Genomic DNA, 17,041 nt, shown 5'->3' on the forward strand with positions numbered 1-17,041 from the left:
AATATGAGCCTGGTTCATCCTCCCATAGGTCAGATGGAGGGGATTGTGCGTGTGTGCGCTTCATATCCTCACCTTTGGCCCAGCAGGTCCGATTTCTCCTCGGTCACCCTTTCCTGCTGGTCCGTGGTCACCTTTCTCGCCCTGTTAAGACCAAAACACATGCTGTTCATAAGACGTTCACTGGCAGAACAACAAGGAGCGACTGAGCAAAACACACGGGTGTTTTTATAGGTGGGAGAACAGCTTTAGAAGAGGGGAGTCCAACAGTCCTCATGGGACTGTCGGACTCTGCATGTCTCAGATATGCTCCAACACAGCTGAATCAAATGAATAAATTACTTCATCCTCAAATGGATAAATTACTGCTGACCTAAGTCTTCTAGGTCAGCAGTAACTGTTCAGGAACTGTTCACTTGATTTAGTTTTGTTGAGTCAGGGAAACACCAGAAACATGGGGAGTCCTGGCCTTCGAGGATCATTATGCAGCAATAATATGTTGTTTTGTTTGATTGTATTGTTCATTTACAACCACAAAAATGTTTGCTTTTCTTTTCACTTTCTTTCCAAGCAGCCAGTCTTTCCTGAAATTTTTTAAAATGGTCTTGATGGTCTCTTGTTCTCCAGACTTTCTGAAGGTCCTTTAATATTTCTTGAATTTTGGCTATTTTTGCTTTTTACTATTATTTAGTTCAGTTTTTGCATATATGTTTGATCTTGAGGGCATATTGTCTAGTATGTGAAAAAATAAAAGCAGGACAAACTACAGATTGGTTAAAAGGGCATCTACAGCCAATTAATGTCTGGAATTTATGCTTCTCAGCCACAGAAAAAAATCCAGTAAAGACATGATTCAGGGTACATGATCCTCCAGTAGATCTTGCTCCAGCTCACAGCTCTATTTAAACTACATTAGTGGTAAAGTAGTATTCTCTGTTCATTTTATCTTTAGGATTTTCAATAGATTTAATTTAAGAAATACAAAATTCTGTCTTTGCATGCATTAATCACAAAAACTGCTAGTAGATACTTTTCCAAATAAACAATCTGAAGGTATTGTCTTCTTGGTGCTTCATTAGAAGGCAGCTGAACTGCTTTTTAAATGTATTTTAAGTCTCATCCAAAAGGCTTCAGCTAAGAACTCACTAAACAACGTTTTTAGAAAAAAAGTGAAACATCTTCAAGAATCAACCACCAGCAGCCCTGCATCTATCATACAGCCATCAACATTACCTGGTAATCATCACTGATTGGGTCTGTTAAAAACCAACTATCGTCCTTGACTAGTGACCTCATTAACCAACTTAGCCATTACCAGAAGATGTCACAAATGTTTATATTGTGTTTTATACTTTTGTAAGTTTTTTTCTGGTAACCAAAATTGGTCTGGTAGCTCTCCTTTACGAGCCATGTGACTTCAAGAGAAACTGATGATTATGGTAGCTTTTCATCTGTGGCAGCTACAAAATAACCTCACTGCACTTCTGCTATGGAAGTTCTTGACAAAACAAATTGGCTACATAGAAATGGTGACTCCTGTGGTCTTCTTGTTTTGAGACTAAAAATACAGCCTCCAGTGTTGCCAGCATATTTGTTATATTTGTCGTCGTACATAATAAAGATGTGTATAGACTCAACAAATGCCGATATTGTTGTCTTGTCTAAATCCTGGCTTAAACAATCTGTACATGACAAAGGTATTTACATTAATGGTTACAATGTCTTTCAAACTAATGGACTAAAGAAGTCCGTTAGTGGAGTGGTCATATAGCCTATATTAAGCACAATTTTAATCTTAAACTAATGGCCTCTAAATCAGTAATTAAAAAACTTGTCACGTCTCCTGATGGCCTAAATAGCGGGATAACCTCCTAAATCAATCAGCAGATTCTCAGTAATAAATGTATGGCAGTCTATGAGTGTTCAGTCTCCATACTGGGAACTTCCTCTTGGCGTAAGTCTCCACCTACAGGTTTAACTTAGATATGCAGCGTCAGGACATAGGTTTAGCACACCCACCCATTGGTGGTGCATGTGAAACTGATGCCAGCTACAGCGGCATGTACCTGCTAGTGTAGGTCAAATCCATTTGTTATCCATTTTGTTCCCAAATGCACCGCGTTCCGTGAATCCTCAGAAGTTGGGAGCATATCCCCTCCAAAACAAACGGACTATTTTCACCCACACATCATTGAATCCGCAACTTCACAGAAAATGAGAAAAAAAAATAACAAAACAGTATCCTTTCATATGGAGCTAAAGCCTTTTAAATAATTAGGTTTCTTCAGCAGCAAAAAAGGTAGCTGCGTTACTGAAACTTTCTGCAACTTTACAAAACTTGTGTAAATTGTTAGAAGGAAGGATCAAACTAAAGGGTACTAAAGAATGACTCATGACTTTTACATCGTACATATTTCTGGAAAACAGTTGCACCCTTAAAAATGAGGTAACAACCCCAGTTTAAGTTGAAGAGGATAAATAAGTTCTGCAAAGTTTTTTTTGGTCCCACTGAAACATTGCACTAGCTGTCCAGCACAGTAAAAAGTAAAACCTTGTGGCACAGTTGTTGTTGGCAAAAAAGGGGAAACCTTTCTGCACCCGATCATCTTCCAAGAGAGTAAAATCAGCAGCTACAGAACAGAACTAGCAAAGGCCTTATTTATATGTAATTTAATTGTAATAAAACCGAGTTATGAGCGTCCCAGTACAGTTCTGCCTTTAGTTCCCCATAAAACTAACAAAAATGTTGCTCAAAGCAGTAGAGGGTTATGCAAAGAGAATACATTCTGATTATCAAAGTACTGCAAGCTGCCTGATGTTTGGATCATCACCCCTGGCCCCACAGTAGGATAATGTCATGACTCAAAGGAAGCAGCAGAGGATTAGCTCATTCTGACCGCTTCAGTCTGACATTTAGTGGAGACAGAGTTTTAATAACATCGGTGACATGACAATACGCTAGCCGCTGTTCTGTTAGCACAGCCTTATTAAAATCTGCCAAACACGTCGCATTTGATTCGTCGTCGATCAGTGCCGCAACACGAAGAGGATCAGGTCAGGGAAACTGATGTCACTCACTTTAGTTCCGGGGAGTCCTGGAAGTCCTGGTTCTCCCTGGGGGCCGAGGAATCCTGGCTCACCCTGAAAAACACCCGAAAGAAGAAAACAAACAAAACAAAAAAAACAGCTATTACTCACTTTTCCACTGGGCGTTTCTAATGAGCGCTAAACAGCACACGCAAGATGAGTGACCGAATACATTCATAAGGACAAGCATGCACTTACTGCTGCTCGCACACTCCCACGTGCACACAAGCAGACTGAGGATCTCATGCATTAATCACAACGACAGGCAATTTGTTAATTGCTCCTTTAGTTTCACATATACTAACATTTTTCTTTCTCATGAGCCTGAACATATGATACGACAGGCCTTAGCAGAAACTCATCAAGACCCTAAGAAATGAGGTAGAGTGTGCAAAAAAAAAAAAAAAAAAAAAAAAAGCACTTCATGTTTTTACCCAGCTTCCAGTATGAGGGGTGATGTTGCACTGGATTTGTACCGCATTTGGTTCTAAAGCAGCAACCAAAGCCCCTTCTAGAGTGCTTCAGGTGCTCAGGAAGCCCTCGATGAAGTGATGGGGATGTAGTTCTCTTAAGTGTTAAACAAAACAGCAAAGTATGTGAAGGAAGAATAAAGGGCAAGGCGAGCTCAGAACCTGTTAAAGTGCCACGTTAGCAGAACTTTTTAGAATCACATCAAACATGCAGGCCTGCTAAGTAAAAACAGGAGTGTACGAAATGTAAAACGAAAGTTTTTTTAACAAGCCGAACACGTTGCAGGCACATAAAGAAAAAGGAGAGAGAGAACACAAACCAAAAACAGGAACAAGCATCAGCATCATGCCTGTGTCAGCATTCACAGCATAAACACGTTATTTTTCAAGCCAATGGTCCTGAGATACGTTAATGTGACTACCCTAACATGAGAAGGTCATTAAGTGCTAGTTGCATGTTTAGCTTCTGTGCTATTGCTTTCCAAGTCAAAAAGAAAAATAATTCTAAAGATGTGACTAAACTTCCTCCCCTAAACGACATAGATTAAACTGGGGTTCTGTGGACAGTTTATGAGAACCTAATGTCTCAAAATCCAGATAACTTTCTGAAGGTCTAAATTTAATTAAGCAGTGTTCCTCAAAGGAGGAAGCTGAATGAAGTGGGGGCGGGGTGGGGGGCGGGGGGTTCAAAACCAAAGTGGATTTCTAGGATCTGGAAACAATTTCAAATTATTCAAATCTCAAATATTTCACAGCTGTGAACAAGAACCCTCTATTTTATAGACCTTTAAACTGCTGCCATATTTGCCTTACATGGACATTTACACTGATGACTAAGAATGTAACGAGATCTCATGGCACGCCATCGCAGTAAGTCTTTTCAAAGTGAAACCCTTCTTGAAAATGAGTGAGAAATTGAAATAGGAAACAAAGCAGTTCTCTTTTATTGCCAGAGAACAATGTTCAGTTTCTACAACTGGCCTGTAGGGGGAACAGCTCCACCTGAGCAGCCAGGTGGAGCAGGCAACAAGACATTGCTGATGTAAATCGGTGAACAGAAACCAACAAACTTTCTCAAGAGCTGGTGATCTTACAATTTAAAAGAGAAATGGAAAAGAACAGGAAAGTGACTCACCAGAGTTATTTTAGTGACTGATTTTTAATGAGACCAATCAATGTCTCGTTCATAATGTTGGCAGTGCTGGCTGAACATTCGCCATACCATACTCTTACAGTTTCCTGTCTTATTTTGTACCAGACAACCAACAATTTCATACATTTTCTGAAGCCGATAACGTTTGCTGTAAGAAAATGTCACGTGACTTCAATAAATGTCTGTCAGCAGAAGGGACTTTAGTGTCGTTTTGCTTTTGAAAATACTCAATTACCTCGAAAATAAGCAGATATGTCATGGTAAAGTACATAAGTGTCAACTGTAGGACAGCACACTCCAGCCATCATCATTTTGTGTGGTACACACATTGTGTTTTTACATAAATATAAATAAATAAATCACATACATTTTTAGGGGGGGAAAAAAACATCTTTAGAAACTATAACTAATATGACACAAAAGTTTGCCTGAAAAAAAACATCTGTTTGTGAAATTTTTTTAATGACTAAACTTTCACCCCTGCTGAAGACATTCAGAGAGTTATCCACTCTAGGTAAGTTGCTAACTGCGCAAAACCTATCCTTAGAGCGCAAATTGAAAGCATCTGAACAAACCCGCCAACAGCAGAATTTCCAGACTCTCCACATTTTCAGGAAGTGGGCTAAAGCTCTTAAAAACGGATGTTATTCACAAATTCGTAATGACACAATTATCCTGCACAAATTTAGCCCTACAATCCAAAGTTTTTGCTGCACTTGAAGGTAGTTCCGCAGCTCCTGCAGATGGAGCACTCACGTCTGCGGGCAAATCCCTCCAAGGATGGAAAAAGCAAGATCGTCAGACCTCAGTGCCATGACAATGGGTGAGCTGAGTCGCTCTGAGCTCTCTCAGATGGGCAGAAGCGGATGGACACGAACACCGGGTTGGACATGACTGAGAGGGGGATGAAAACAGCGAAGCAATTACCTTTATCCCTGGGAGTCCAGGCAGCCCTGGAAGTCCTGGCTCTCCCTACACAGGAAGAGTGCGACATGTTACAGCCAAGCCAAGCTAAGCTGAGTCAAGCCTCATTTGTAGGCTCATTGGGGTTTTTTATTAGCTCTACACGTAGTTTCCTGTTTTTGTTTTCGCTGGCTATCGAGTTGCCGCAGCTCTGGAAAGCAGGGTCCTGGCTTGAGTTGACTGTCATTTGCTTGAATGGGGATGGGAGCATTAGCAGAACAGAAGGCACATGCATCTTTTTTTAAATACTAGCTCATGCAGCTGTAGCTTGACAGTCTGATTAGTGCTTGTTATAACACTCAACCCTTCACAAGGAGCAGCAGAGTTTCAGTTTGAAGATTTTATTGGTAAGGACAGGTGTGAACAGTCCTGGTTTCTAAAGAGGAAAAACTGTCAGATATGTTGGGTTACGGTTGCAGAAGCTGTTTGGGAGAGCTGCAATGACTTGTAGATCATTAGAGTCTGGCAACGTGGGAAGCTTCCATTTTACCCAACTTTTCTGTTACGAAAAAAGTCAAAAACTCCAGAAGTTTGAGCAGCGAACCCAGTATGAGATCCAACTTTAGGTAATAAAAAAAAAGACCCCCAAAAATTCAGAGGTCATGTCCTTTCTGAGGCATCTGTGAGACTTCAAAGATAAAAATTTGGACTGGGAATAATTTAATGCTCAATTAGGCCCCTTGTATTTATGGCTTCTGAAAAAGAAATGATTAGTGCTGCACGAGAATGATCAACTTTAACGACACTTGTGGGATCAGAGAGAAGGCTGTAAAGTTACTTTGTGGTTTATGAAAGGGACTGTAAATTAGTGAATAAAAGTCTTTCTTGTGGACAAACACTTTACCAGCAGTTATTGGCAATCAGCCAATGGGAAATTTCTTTATCCCTGGATTTCTAAAGATGATTGGAGATAGTTTTTGATGTTTCTGCAAAAACAGGTTGACTATGAAATATTTGAGAAAATAAGACAGTTTGCGTCTCGTCTGCAGCATCAAATATCAAACTGGTTTGCAAGAAAAAGGAAAAATATAACAAATGATGTAAGTGCAACACAGAATTTAAAAAGTGACAGAATTGCAGTTTCAGTCAGGTCTTTCTGCTTTGCAACAGTTTTAATCACAATGACTTACAATGCCTAGTAGAGATATTCATACAGTGCTTTGCCCTTCAACTAAACCCATTCAACAATTTGTCACATCACAACTGCAAACTTGGATGCACTTAATTGGGATTTCATGTGATAGACCAACACAAAGTAGTGGAGCATTCGCCACTACTTTGAATGCTCCACTTCAAAGTAGTGGAGCATTTTTAAGCAAACAGAAACATTGTATGGAATATATTTGTATTTATCACCTGTGAGTGTGACTTTCTCCTCTTCCAACATTTCATATGTACAGACTGATATTTTTGCCCATTATCTGACAATGACCTCTAGCTCAGTCAGATTGGACAAATAGCATCTGAACATTAGTCTTCATATCACGTCACGTTATTCTCCATTTTAGCTCTGGTTGTATGTTTAGCGTTGTTGCCCTCCTGGAAGGTGAATTTCTACCCCAGTTTCAATTCTTTTCAGGTGTTCCTCAAGGATTGCCCTGTAATTAGCTCCATCTATCTTGCCATCAGTCCCGACCAGCTGAGGAAAAGCATGAGCAGTCTGCACTGGCACTCTGCTCAATGTAAACACAAACTGGGCTGGGACAATAGGGCCAGTCAACAGAATGTCAGACAAGCCCTAGATGGACTCTGTAGTGCAAAAAGGCATCTAAATGAACAGGCTTCATACAGAAGCCTGTCAATCACCCAGGAGGTTCAAATGATTACATTTGAATGAAGTTTGCTTGAATAGAGACCCATCTAAAACCTGCGGGGCAAGGGTTGGGAACCACTGACCTGGTCTTGGGCAAACATCAAAAAGATTCCTTATGGTATTCTTCTTGCTGCTTTTTTAACAAAGGCCAGATTTGTGGAGTAATCTGGTAACAGACTCTTGGCTATGAATCTTTGGAGTTTAGATGGATGACCACATCTTGGGAGTTTTACAGAACCACACTTGTTTTATTTTCAGATAATGAAACGAACAATGCTTTACGAGATCTTTAAAGCTTGGGATATGTCTTTGATTAGTACTTCTCCAAGGAGGGTTGATCATTCAATAATGTTCTCTAACAAATGTTTGAAGCCTTTACAGTTGTATTCATACTGATATTGAATTACTGCACAGTGGGGTAGTTGTTTCAGTTGTCTTGCAGGAAGAAGTTCCAAGATTTAAATCCTGGCATGGGTTTAAAATGTAGTAAACACATTCTTTCTATGCATAAAGGGGCTCTTTCTGGGTACTCCAGCTTCCAAAAAACAGGCATGCTAATTACTCCTGTGCCCTTAGCATTCAGTGTATGTGCATGTTTGCTTGTCCTGTTTGTCTCTATGTTACCCTTCAATGGACTGGTTACCTGCACAGGATGAAGCTCACTTCTCAGTCATGCAAAACTTTGTGCTGGTCTATAAAACCCACCAAAAATAATTTTGTTTTTTCACATATTGTGGAAAAGTTTCAGGTTGCAAATAAAATGACAATAAAATGTAGTATTTCTTGGGGTGATGTGATTAGCCAAAGTTTTGCAAAGCACCTTAGTTTGTTGCCTTTGAAGGCAATAAACATGTAGACAAGTTGCCAATGCTTTCTGGTTGCACTGAAGCAAAGCTATTTAATGTGAGAGTCTGGTAAAGTTAGACAAACCGAAATAAATCCTAAACAAAAAGGGAAACATACCCACAAATGTTAGTATGGTTTCTGAGAGGTCGTAACGCCTGAAAACTGAATCACAGCTCTAAAATAGTCAATCAGCTTTAGGTGTCAGATTTAACCGAGACTTTCTAATGTAGAAAACATTTTTTGCACAACAGACTCCACTAGGCTTTGAGATAACCAACCTTTAATTGAAATATCTTGGAATAAAAGCTTCCCCTTCTATAGAGTACGTCTAGGTATGGGCATTGACACTGTGAACAGACATATCAGTATGCACAGACAGAACTTGTCTGTTGCAAGTTTCTGTTCATTCGTGAAAATATTTAATTTAAAAGAAATAATAATGATTACCTTCTGTCCACTCCGTCCAGGTTCTCCCGGTTCGCCCTGTAAGACATAAAACTGTGTTCTTCTTAGCTGCTTCATTTACAAACCATCTTAACCAGAACTGCACGGCATTTATCCAGAGCTTTTCTACTGTTTCTGACCAATAAAAGCAGATTTAGACAAAAGACCATATTCATATAAACAATTACTCGCAGAGCCACAGATCAGGGCCTCTTGAGGTTCAGTGTTCTGTCCAAGAGAAATGTGAAGAGCTAGATTCGAACTGACAACCTTTCAACTAACACACCAAATTATGAGTCATTCAGACATAAAAGTCTCCTGAACCCAAGAGATAAATCAATGTATTTAATGCGGGCTATAAGACTTTTAATCCAGGGCGGGGGTTTGTTAGAGGGGTTGTTGGAATTGTCATAAGATTATGACAGTGAAGTTTGTATCCTTTTCACATTAAAATTTAAAAAATATTCAGGTTCTGTAAAGGAATATCTGAACTGAAAATGAGTGAAAGGCAGATAAACTTCAGACAAAAACTTTGCTAAACATGTAGAAAGGCTGTTTCAAAGTGGTTTCATTTTGCCTTTCATGTGTGCTTTCATGTCTGCTGAATAAATTAGAGATTGCAAGCCATTTCTTAATGTGTTAAACAGTCAACTTTAGTTGATCTAAGCATTCCCCGTTTCTACTATGTAGCTTGTTTATTGACTAATATGTAATGCCAAGTACAGCTTATTTTGAGCAATTTCACTTCTGCACATTTCTCTTCACATGTAGTTTCAAATTTTACATAAATTTCTCCAGGGTCTCTTTGACTCATCAAACATTGCTTGAATGAGAAGGGTTAGGAAAATCTCGTTTTAGCCGCAAGACAAAAATGATGCAAGTAAACTGTTTGTACTTGTTATAGTACCGCCACTGGTCTCACATATTTCCTGACAAATATATTACACCTTTGAATTCCAGCCAGAAAAACAAATGACTTCCTTTTTTTGTCTCCTGACAACATGTTTATGTGCATTTTGAAGGCGTGCGTGCTTCTTCCCAGACTGGCAGCACATTGTCACATTTTTCAAGAGTCTGATCATGACACTGTATGTATCTGACTGGACCAATGGCTGCTTGGTGGGATCTTCTTTGTTGCCTGATTGGTTGCCATAGTGTAGCTACCATGGAGCCAAAAGGATTACAATATATCTCAAAGTATTGCTGTAAGGACACTCTTCCTTCAAATTATCCTATGACCAAACTGTGAAGGTGTGTGAATACAGCACGACTTCTGCTATAAGGCACCCATGACACAGATATGCCACCATAGCCATAATGAAGTACAGCAACCTCTGCAGCTGAGCTTTACAAGTGTAGTTTCCGGTCATGGACCTCAAATGCTCCGTCACACACTGATGATGATGTAACAATCCACGGAGTTATCTTTCACTTTGTGATTAAGTTTTTATGTTGTGCAGCGGTCTTAGTCTGAAGTGAAGTGTTCTTAAAATGCAACTAGTCCAACTGAGAACCACTAAAAGGAGCCACACTAAAAACAAAACAAAAAGAAATTGTTTAGGACTTACCTTGATGCCCGCCGCAGAGGAGCCTGCATCACCCTAAGGTAAAACATACAAAAGAATATATGAAGAGATGACACAGAAACCCAGATGTAAGATTTTATTTTATGCATCACTTTCAGTAAAGTTAAAACAGAGAAATGTTTGCATCAGCGAAATGGTTCTAAAAATGAGTTCAAAAAAGCTAATTCACTGAACAATGCTGAATAAAATTACAAAACGGCTGCATTTTTGTGGTGAAAACTGCAAGGAAATCCAATTAGAAAGAAGGCTGTTTGCTGTTTTAAACAATGAAAGCAGCATTTACCTTCCCACAGACCTCTGATACAGCATTTAAAGAGGCTTCAGAGCTGGAAATCATTTCAGTGTTTAAAATGTCAGAGCGCAGCTGCTTCCCAATCGTGACATGAGAGGTGAAATCTAACACTATAATAGAAAAATCCACAGTAAAGGAGGTTAGAGGCTTGATAGATGTACTGTAACCATTCAAAATGTACATTTCTCCAGGTAATGCATTGAACTGGATGGAGACAGAGCTACTTATGTTGCGTTTTTTTTTTTTTTTCCTTCCAACAACGTCGTCCAGACATCCAGAAGCGAGGCCCTCTGCTACGCATCGCATTACTGCTGCAGTGTACAGTTAAAGCAGACATAAAACAAGGGGCCAATAAGTGTAATTATGGGCGGTTGGTGGGAAAACGGAGCAGGGAGGAGGAGACTTGGTGCCTTCAGCTCTGGTGCGGACGCTGCGGTTTCACTACACATACGGCTCACGCTCAGAAGTCACAGCAGGAATGCATCTCGCCCTCAGCTTTTTATGGGAATCATTATGATGCATAGCACACAAGTCAGTGTTTAATTGAAGCTCATTTTCCTTCCCTCCTCTTCACAACAAACTGCGCTACTATTTGCATCAGTGCTTCCTTTTTGCACACTCCGGGATGCCTCTGGGATCATCTCACAACATGCTATTCCAACCTATGAGCCTTTATTTTACATTGCATTTGGAAGTGTAAGCAAGCAAATCTAAGTGAATGCATTTTTGCATTTTGCAGCAAAATCCAGTTCACTGTGATGCCATGCGTGAAAAAAGGAATTCATACACTATCAAGCTGAAATACCCCCCGCCCCATCTATGATTAAGGGGTGGATTTCATGCTGTGGTTGACCAAAAACTAATAAAACTTGTAAACTTTATGGAAAGGCGTTATCAAATGTAAAACAAACGTACGTTTCAATGTTGGTTTTCACCTGTTACTAGTTGGCAGAAATATTCACATCTGTATTCCATTGTGACATCTCGAACAACAGAGAAACAAGGAAAGCCCTTAACTCATAAAGTTCATAAGCAAAGCGTGTTCGCAGTACAAACAATGCTTTTCCCACAACTTATCACAGCAGGCCCACACTATTGTAGGGGAATGAATTTAAAGGGCACTTTTTACAAAAGAAGCCAGCAACAGAGGATTCTACGCAGGCGATTAACACTTTGCTCCCCCTGCCGCTTCTGTCACGACACATCGAATACGGGCAACACCGAGCTCGAGACCCAGGCGAGAGTTATGACCATACTTTAATCCCTTCCAAATGTCCGCCGTATGGGATGGAAAAAGCGGTGGAGCTGGGAGGTGAGCTGAGGTGTGGCAGAGAGAGAGTGCTGAAATGTCCCATCTGGGCCAATTACCAAGTGGAGGCTGCAGAACTGCGATTTAACCACAGGGCTGAGTGAGACGGAGAGCTGTCACCGCAACTCCTTCATTATGGGCACCCAGACCTGTCGCCGCATACTGGCATTTATAGATAATAGCCCAAAGGTCTCATAATGCACGCTTGGTAAATCAGGCCGTTTAACAGCTGTTTGCTTGGATGGCGAGATGCGCAAATGAGATGGAGGGAATTAATTTGGGAGCAGTGAAGCCAGAACCGAGTTGCGACGCAAGTCATGCCACTGCAACCCTCACACATGGCTCTTATTCAAAGTTATGGCCATTAGAAGAGATGACCAAATCCACTGGCCTCAGCTAAATATCAGCCTCAGTCACTGAACAAGAATATATGTGAGGTTTAAGAGGGCAGAAGGAACCTGCCAAAACGTTAGATGTGGGCCAGTTCTCAAGACGTTTAGGACGTAAAAATTATTTTGCCACACTCTCAGAGCCTGAAACTCGTTCCCCCTTTTCCCCCCAAAAAATAAGGCAACACTTCGACAGGGTTCATTTAGTTCTAAAAACCCTAAATGCTTTTCTTTTATCTGCAACTTTCAAACAAGATGAGCCACAGTTAATTTCACACCTAGTTAAATACTTAGACAGTAAATGGCTCAGAACTAAAGCTTTTAACTGGGGTAATGATTTGTTTTAAATGAGGCCAGAGAAAATACACAGACACAGTTGGAAACAACTATTTTCTCCACTGATGATGACAACACAGCACATATTGTCCTGTGTCTACGCAAAAGACTAACAGGAGTGGAAAACAACAACAATTACACCAACAATTCTGTTTCTTGAAAAAGCATTCCTACATTTTGAACCACTTTACACAAATCAACTTAAATATCTTTTATTTGGATTATTTGTCTGTGGACTTGGAAGAAAGCTATTAGAAGAACTTTGTTCAGCCTTGTTGCTGAGAGGTGCTACACAAATAAAATTGACAAGACTTGCTTTAAGTTTACCACACTCTGCTCATTTGAGACCAACATACAACCTTTCTGGCCTGCTATGTTATGGCGGCCATTTTTAGATTCTGAAAAACGAGGACACCTGAAAACCATCAATCGCACTCTGTTTACTTCAAAATACTTTTCACTTTTGATATGAACATATTGAAAGTGTTACTTGTCTATGTGGTTAGAAAGAATATTTAAATAATAATAATAAAAAAGAAATCAAGGAATGTATTGAAGTACAATATATCGATGATATATCGTACTGATATCGGTATGGGGCGATGTTGGTCTTTTTTTTTAACATATCAGTATTGGTCTGATAAGTAAAACTAGGCTGATATGAACAGCCAATGTTCATTTCCATCTTGTTGAAGTTTATGTATAGGTTTCACAAATGAGACGGAGTTGGATATGAACCAAAAGAAGGTTCTCCTCTGACAGGCCAACAAGTCAGAAGTCCAGAAGAAACTTTAATTGAAAATTGAAGTTAAATCTGTGACTCGGTGGGCAGAATACAAATGTGAACCACATGTATTTTACATGCAAAAAAGAAAGTAAAAATGAATCTTCTTTCCAGTGCATAATGATGCAGTAAAGAGTGTTGACCTGACTTTGTTGTAGTGAAGTGAGAAAAATTCAAAGTGCATTCATATCTTTGCATTTTAACTTTGCTAAGAAGGAATAATTAAGAGCTGCTTAACAGCTAATATGAATCTCTATTCGTTTGTATTCATTGATCACCATCTAGTTTATTGTTGCTGTTTTAGTCTTTTCAAATCTTTTTTCATACAAAATGACATATTTAATATATTAAGTTTTGTCTCCAAAAACTAACTTAGATGTAGCTGACCTTTCCTGTCATTTAGAGCGCTGCCTGTACAACAGACCCCCCACCATCTAATCGGGCTCCCCTTGTCTGAGGAAAACTGTGGCCTGACTGCTTACGCTGTCGTTTTCCTCACCACTCTTTGCTCCCTGAGGTCTCTAAGCTCAACATAACAAAGCGTAGGCTGTCTCACCTCTCACTTAGTGTTTCCACATTTTTTCCTGCACTGCGTGCTGCGTATTGTTAACTTTGGCATGCTTGGTCTAGAGGACTGAGGATGCCCTCCGCCCCTCTCATGTCTCTCTGTTCTCTGGTTTCTCCAACCAGCAGTGCTACAACAATACCATGGTGGAGGAGCAATTGATCAGACAAAAAACTCCGATGACAGGGGCCCTGCTTGAGCATACATTTTCTTCTCCTGAGCTGAATTTCAATCTGACATATGTTAAACTCATCTGAAAGTATCTTGATTGAGGCTATTCTTTCCATATGTTGTGCGCTACGTTAAATAAAACATCTAACCTGATGTTGACAGATTGAGATGAGGTAATCTTATCCATCTTAACCTAAACACTCTGCTACAGTGGTCCTAAAAGGTGTGTAAAAAAAAACATAAGCTTAGTTTAAAATATCTTCACATTTTAATGCGATCTGTGCACTGTAAAATTCAACTGAAATCAAAAGAAAATACAAAATATTAAAAAAGGTAAAACAATCTGGTTATATGACTTTAAAAAATATTTTCTTGAAGTGCCTTCCTTAATCTCAATTTTGAGATCTCAATTTTGAGATTAAGGAAGATGGCGCTTCAATAACAGATCAACATGTGCAGATTTATGCAACCAAGTTATTGTTACTTCCTTATATTATTTATCATTTTTTCCCTCACAACAAACTTGCGTTTCTGGTGAATTGCTCAGGGTCTATGTCGCTATATAGGTGGATAATGCACAGTTTTTTACTTCACTATAGCCACATTTTTTACAGCTGCCTGTATACTTTTTATGTCAACTATATTTCTAAGTCTTTACAATAACTCTCCCTGGAGTATGCACTTGAAGGATGAGTGGTAACTTCAACTCCTCCAGGAAAAAAAAGAAAACAATCACTTTTTCCCCTTGTTTTGCTCTAAGGTATACTGGATCAAAGCGTCGCATGAGCTACAAAGTTTTATCACCCTACGCCTACCTTTCCGTTTTGTTCATTCATTTTCCACAGATGATATCTTTCATCTGTTTCCCCCGAATTGTATCCTTCTCGGCTGCCGAGTTCGGCAGCCTTTTAAAAACCGCAGCACCCATAAAGCGAGAGGTTATCAAAGTTGTTCTCCGCTGAACAGCAATAAATTGGCAGTGACATTTTGAGTACACTGCTTCCACACAACTGCCGGTCTATGAGTTACACTTTGCTTTCATACCTAGCAGTATTCTGAGCAAAAAAGGAAGCAACTCCGGTGCATAATACATCAAAGTGTTTAGGGCTGGCTGTCTTGGAGCAGCAATTGTGTTACCACTTTTTTGGCAATCTTTGAAGAATCTTTGTTCTTTCCGAGAAATATGAGGAGCTGAATCAGCATTTTTATGTAACGGTTTATTCAAATTGATAATGGCTCTCTGAAATGCTCTAAAACAGGTTTGCATAGAAAAGGGGTCCAACTTCTGTTGTGAGCTCATAAAATTGAAATAAGGCTGCAGTCTGTTTCCATGAATGCTGTTTTAACATCATAAAAACAGCAAAGGCGACATGGTGAATTTTGGATAGAAAGAATAATAACTCTGAACATGATGTCAGTACCCATATAAGACGAGCCTTTACAGAAAACAAAAGTTTTTTGGACAAAAACATCCATCTTTTCAGCAAAGCTCAGTACGGCCTATTGTTCAAAATGGATCTCAGTTTGACAAGCTGTCTTTATGATAAATGGTCCCTCCAGAAAAAAGAAAAAAACAAAAGAAAAAGAAAAATAGCATCAGTGTATTGTTGAAATCAAGTTCACATATATTACAATGACAAATCAAGTGCTCGGATGATTGCTTTTATTCAGCCATCACAACTGTTTTAGTGATGGCACATGACCTCAGCTGCCTCTGGTGGTTTCCATATATCTCATCTCAGATGGCTAACATTAACTTTGAGTAATGTTTTTTGGCCAAAGCCAGACCATGTACTGTTTCTCTGAGCAGGTTCCAAAATATAAACAAAGAGAAGAAATTAAATAATTTACATACCTTCTCGCCCATGTCACCTTTCGGTCCGTCTTCACCCATATCGCCCTGCGATGAGATCACATGAAATCATATTCAGTCGTTTTTACGACGCGGGATTGAATCAGGAATGAAAAGCTGGATGTTTAAACACGCCTGCTTCAACAGGCACACAGTAGGACCGATCCTCTATCTGTGACTGGCTGCCATGTTAAACAGTATAATGGACGCTCGAGGAAAAGGCCAAGAACACTGGAGCCAAAATTAAGTATCATTACCATACAAATGCATGGTAATGGCCCCTTTATCTTCACTTTGGTCACTGAGTCATCACATGTGTTTCAAGTATGGCTGATTTCAGGTGATGTAAGAGTAGTTGTGGGGGTCCGAAACTCTTGGCATTGACAACTGCGCCACGGATAACTAAATTCACAAACTTGGCTCTGAATGCCAGTGCTGTTTCCTATCCATGCCTGATGCATAGCTAAATGACTAGCAATGGTGTTTAATTTTTTCTCTTATTTTCATCTGCCCATTGGACGAAAACATAAGCGTTAAATTCACATCGTATGAATAGACCTCTATGAGAGCTGCCAAAAGGCTGATATCTTAGTAAAGAGTTGTGACTGTATGCAAAAGGCTGACGTGTCATCTGAGTCTGAAAGGAGAATTAAGTACTCTTCCATGCAGTGGGCAACTGTATACCTGACTTATGGTCAAAACACATTAGTAGACTACCATGCATGACAGAACGATGTAATACTTATACTATAACAACCCAGATTGATGGTGTCATACTGCAGTCTCAGCGCCTACCTAATAAATCACAGTTCAGTTGACCAAGCTTCTCAATTAAGCCAATTTATGGGTCTGGACGGTAGGGCCGACGGGCCGAAATCGGTTCTCATTGTCGTAGCTGCGTGACAAATTTAGCGTAATTCTGTTCTCAGTCCCATGTTGTCCACCCCTTCTTGTCAAACCCTGTCTGCTGAGCCTTTTGCCTCC

The 17,041-nt window shown here is 39.7% G+C and overlaps 1 protein-coding gene across 11 annotated transcripts in view; it reads right to left on the minus strand.

The window, feature by feature from the left end:
- LOC122820619 (collagen alpha-1(XXV) chain) overlaps nucleotides 1-17,041 on the minus strand; it is a 291,526-nt gene that overhangs the window by 20,036 nt on the left and 254,449 nt on the right. For 10 of the 11 annotated variants that reach the window (XM_044098184.1, XM_044098194.1, XM_044098188.1 and 7 more), the window contains 6 exons: nucleotides 16,061-16,105; nucleotides 10,342-10,374; nucleotides 8,777-8,812; nucleotides 5,635-5,679; nucleotides 3,076-3,138; nucleotides 73-141 (listed from right to left, as the gene is read on the minus strand). In XM_044098184.1, coding sequence (XP_043954119.1) covers nucleotides 73-141; nucleotides 3,076-3,138; nucleotides 5,635-5,679; nucleotides 8,777-8,812; nucleotides 10,342-10,374; nucleotides 16,061-16,105 — 291 coding nt within the window. The remainder of the gene's footprint in view (nucleotides 1-72; nucleotides 142-3,075; nucleotides 3,139-5,634; nucleotides 5,680-8,776; nucleotides 8,813-10,341; nucleotides 10,375-16,060; nucleotides 16,106-17,041) is intronic. The other variant, XM_044098189.1, reaches the window with a different exon arrangement.

This window comes from Gambusia affinis, linkage group LG18 (assembly GCF_019740435.1).
Source record: "Gambusia affinis linkage group LG18, SWU_Gaff_1.0, whole genome shotgun sequence".
Taxonomy (NCBI): domain Eukaryota; kingdom Metazoa; phylum Chordata; class Actinopteri; order Cyprinodontiformes; family Poeciliidae; genus Gambusia; species Gambusia affinis.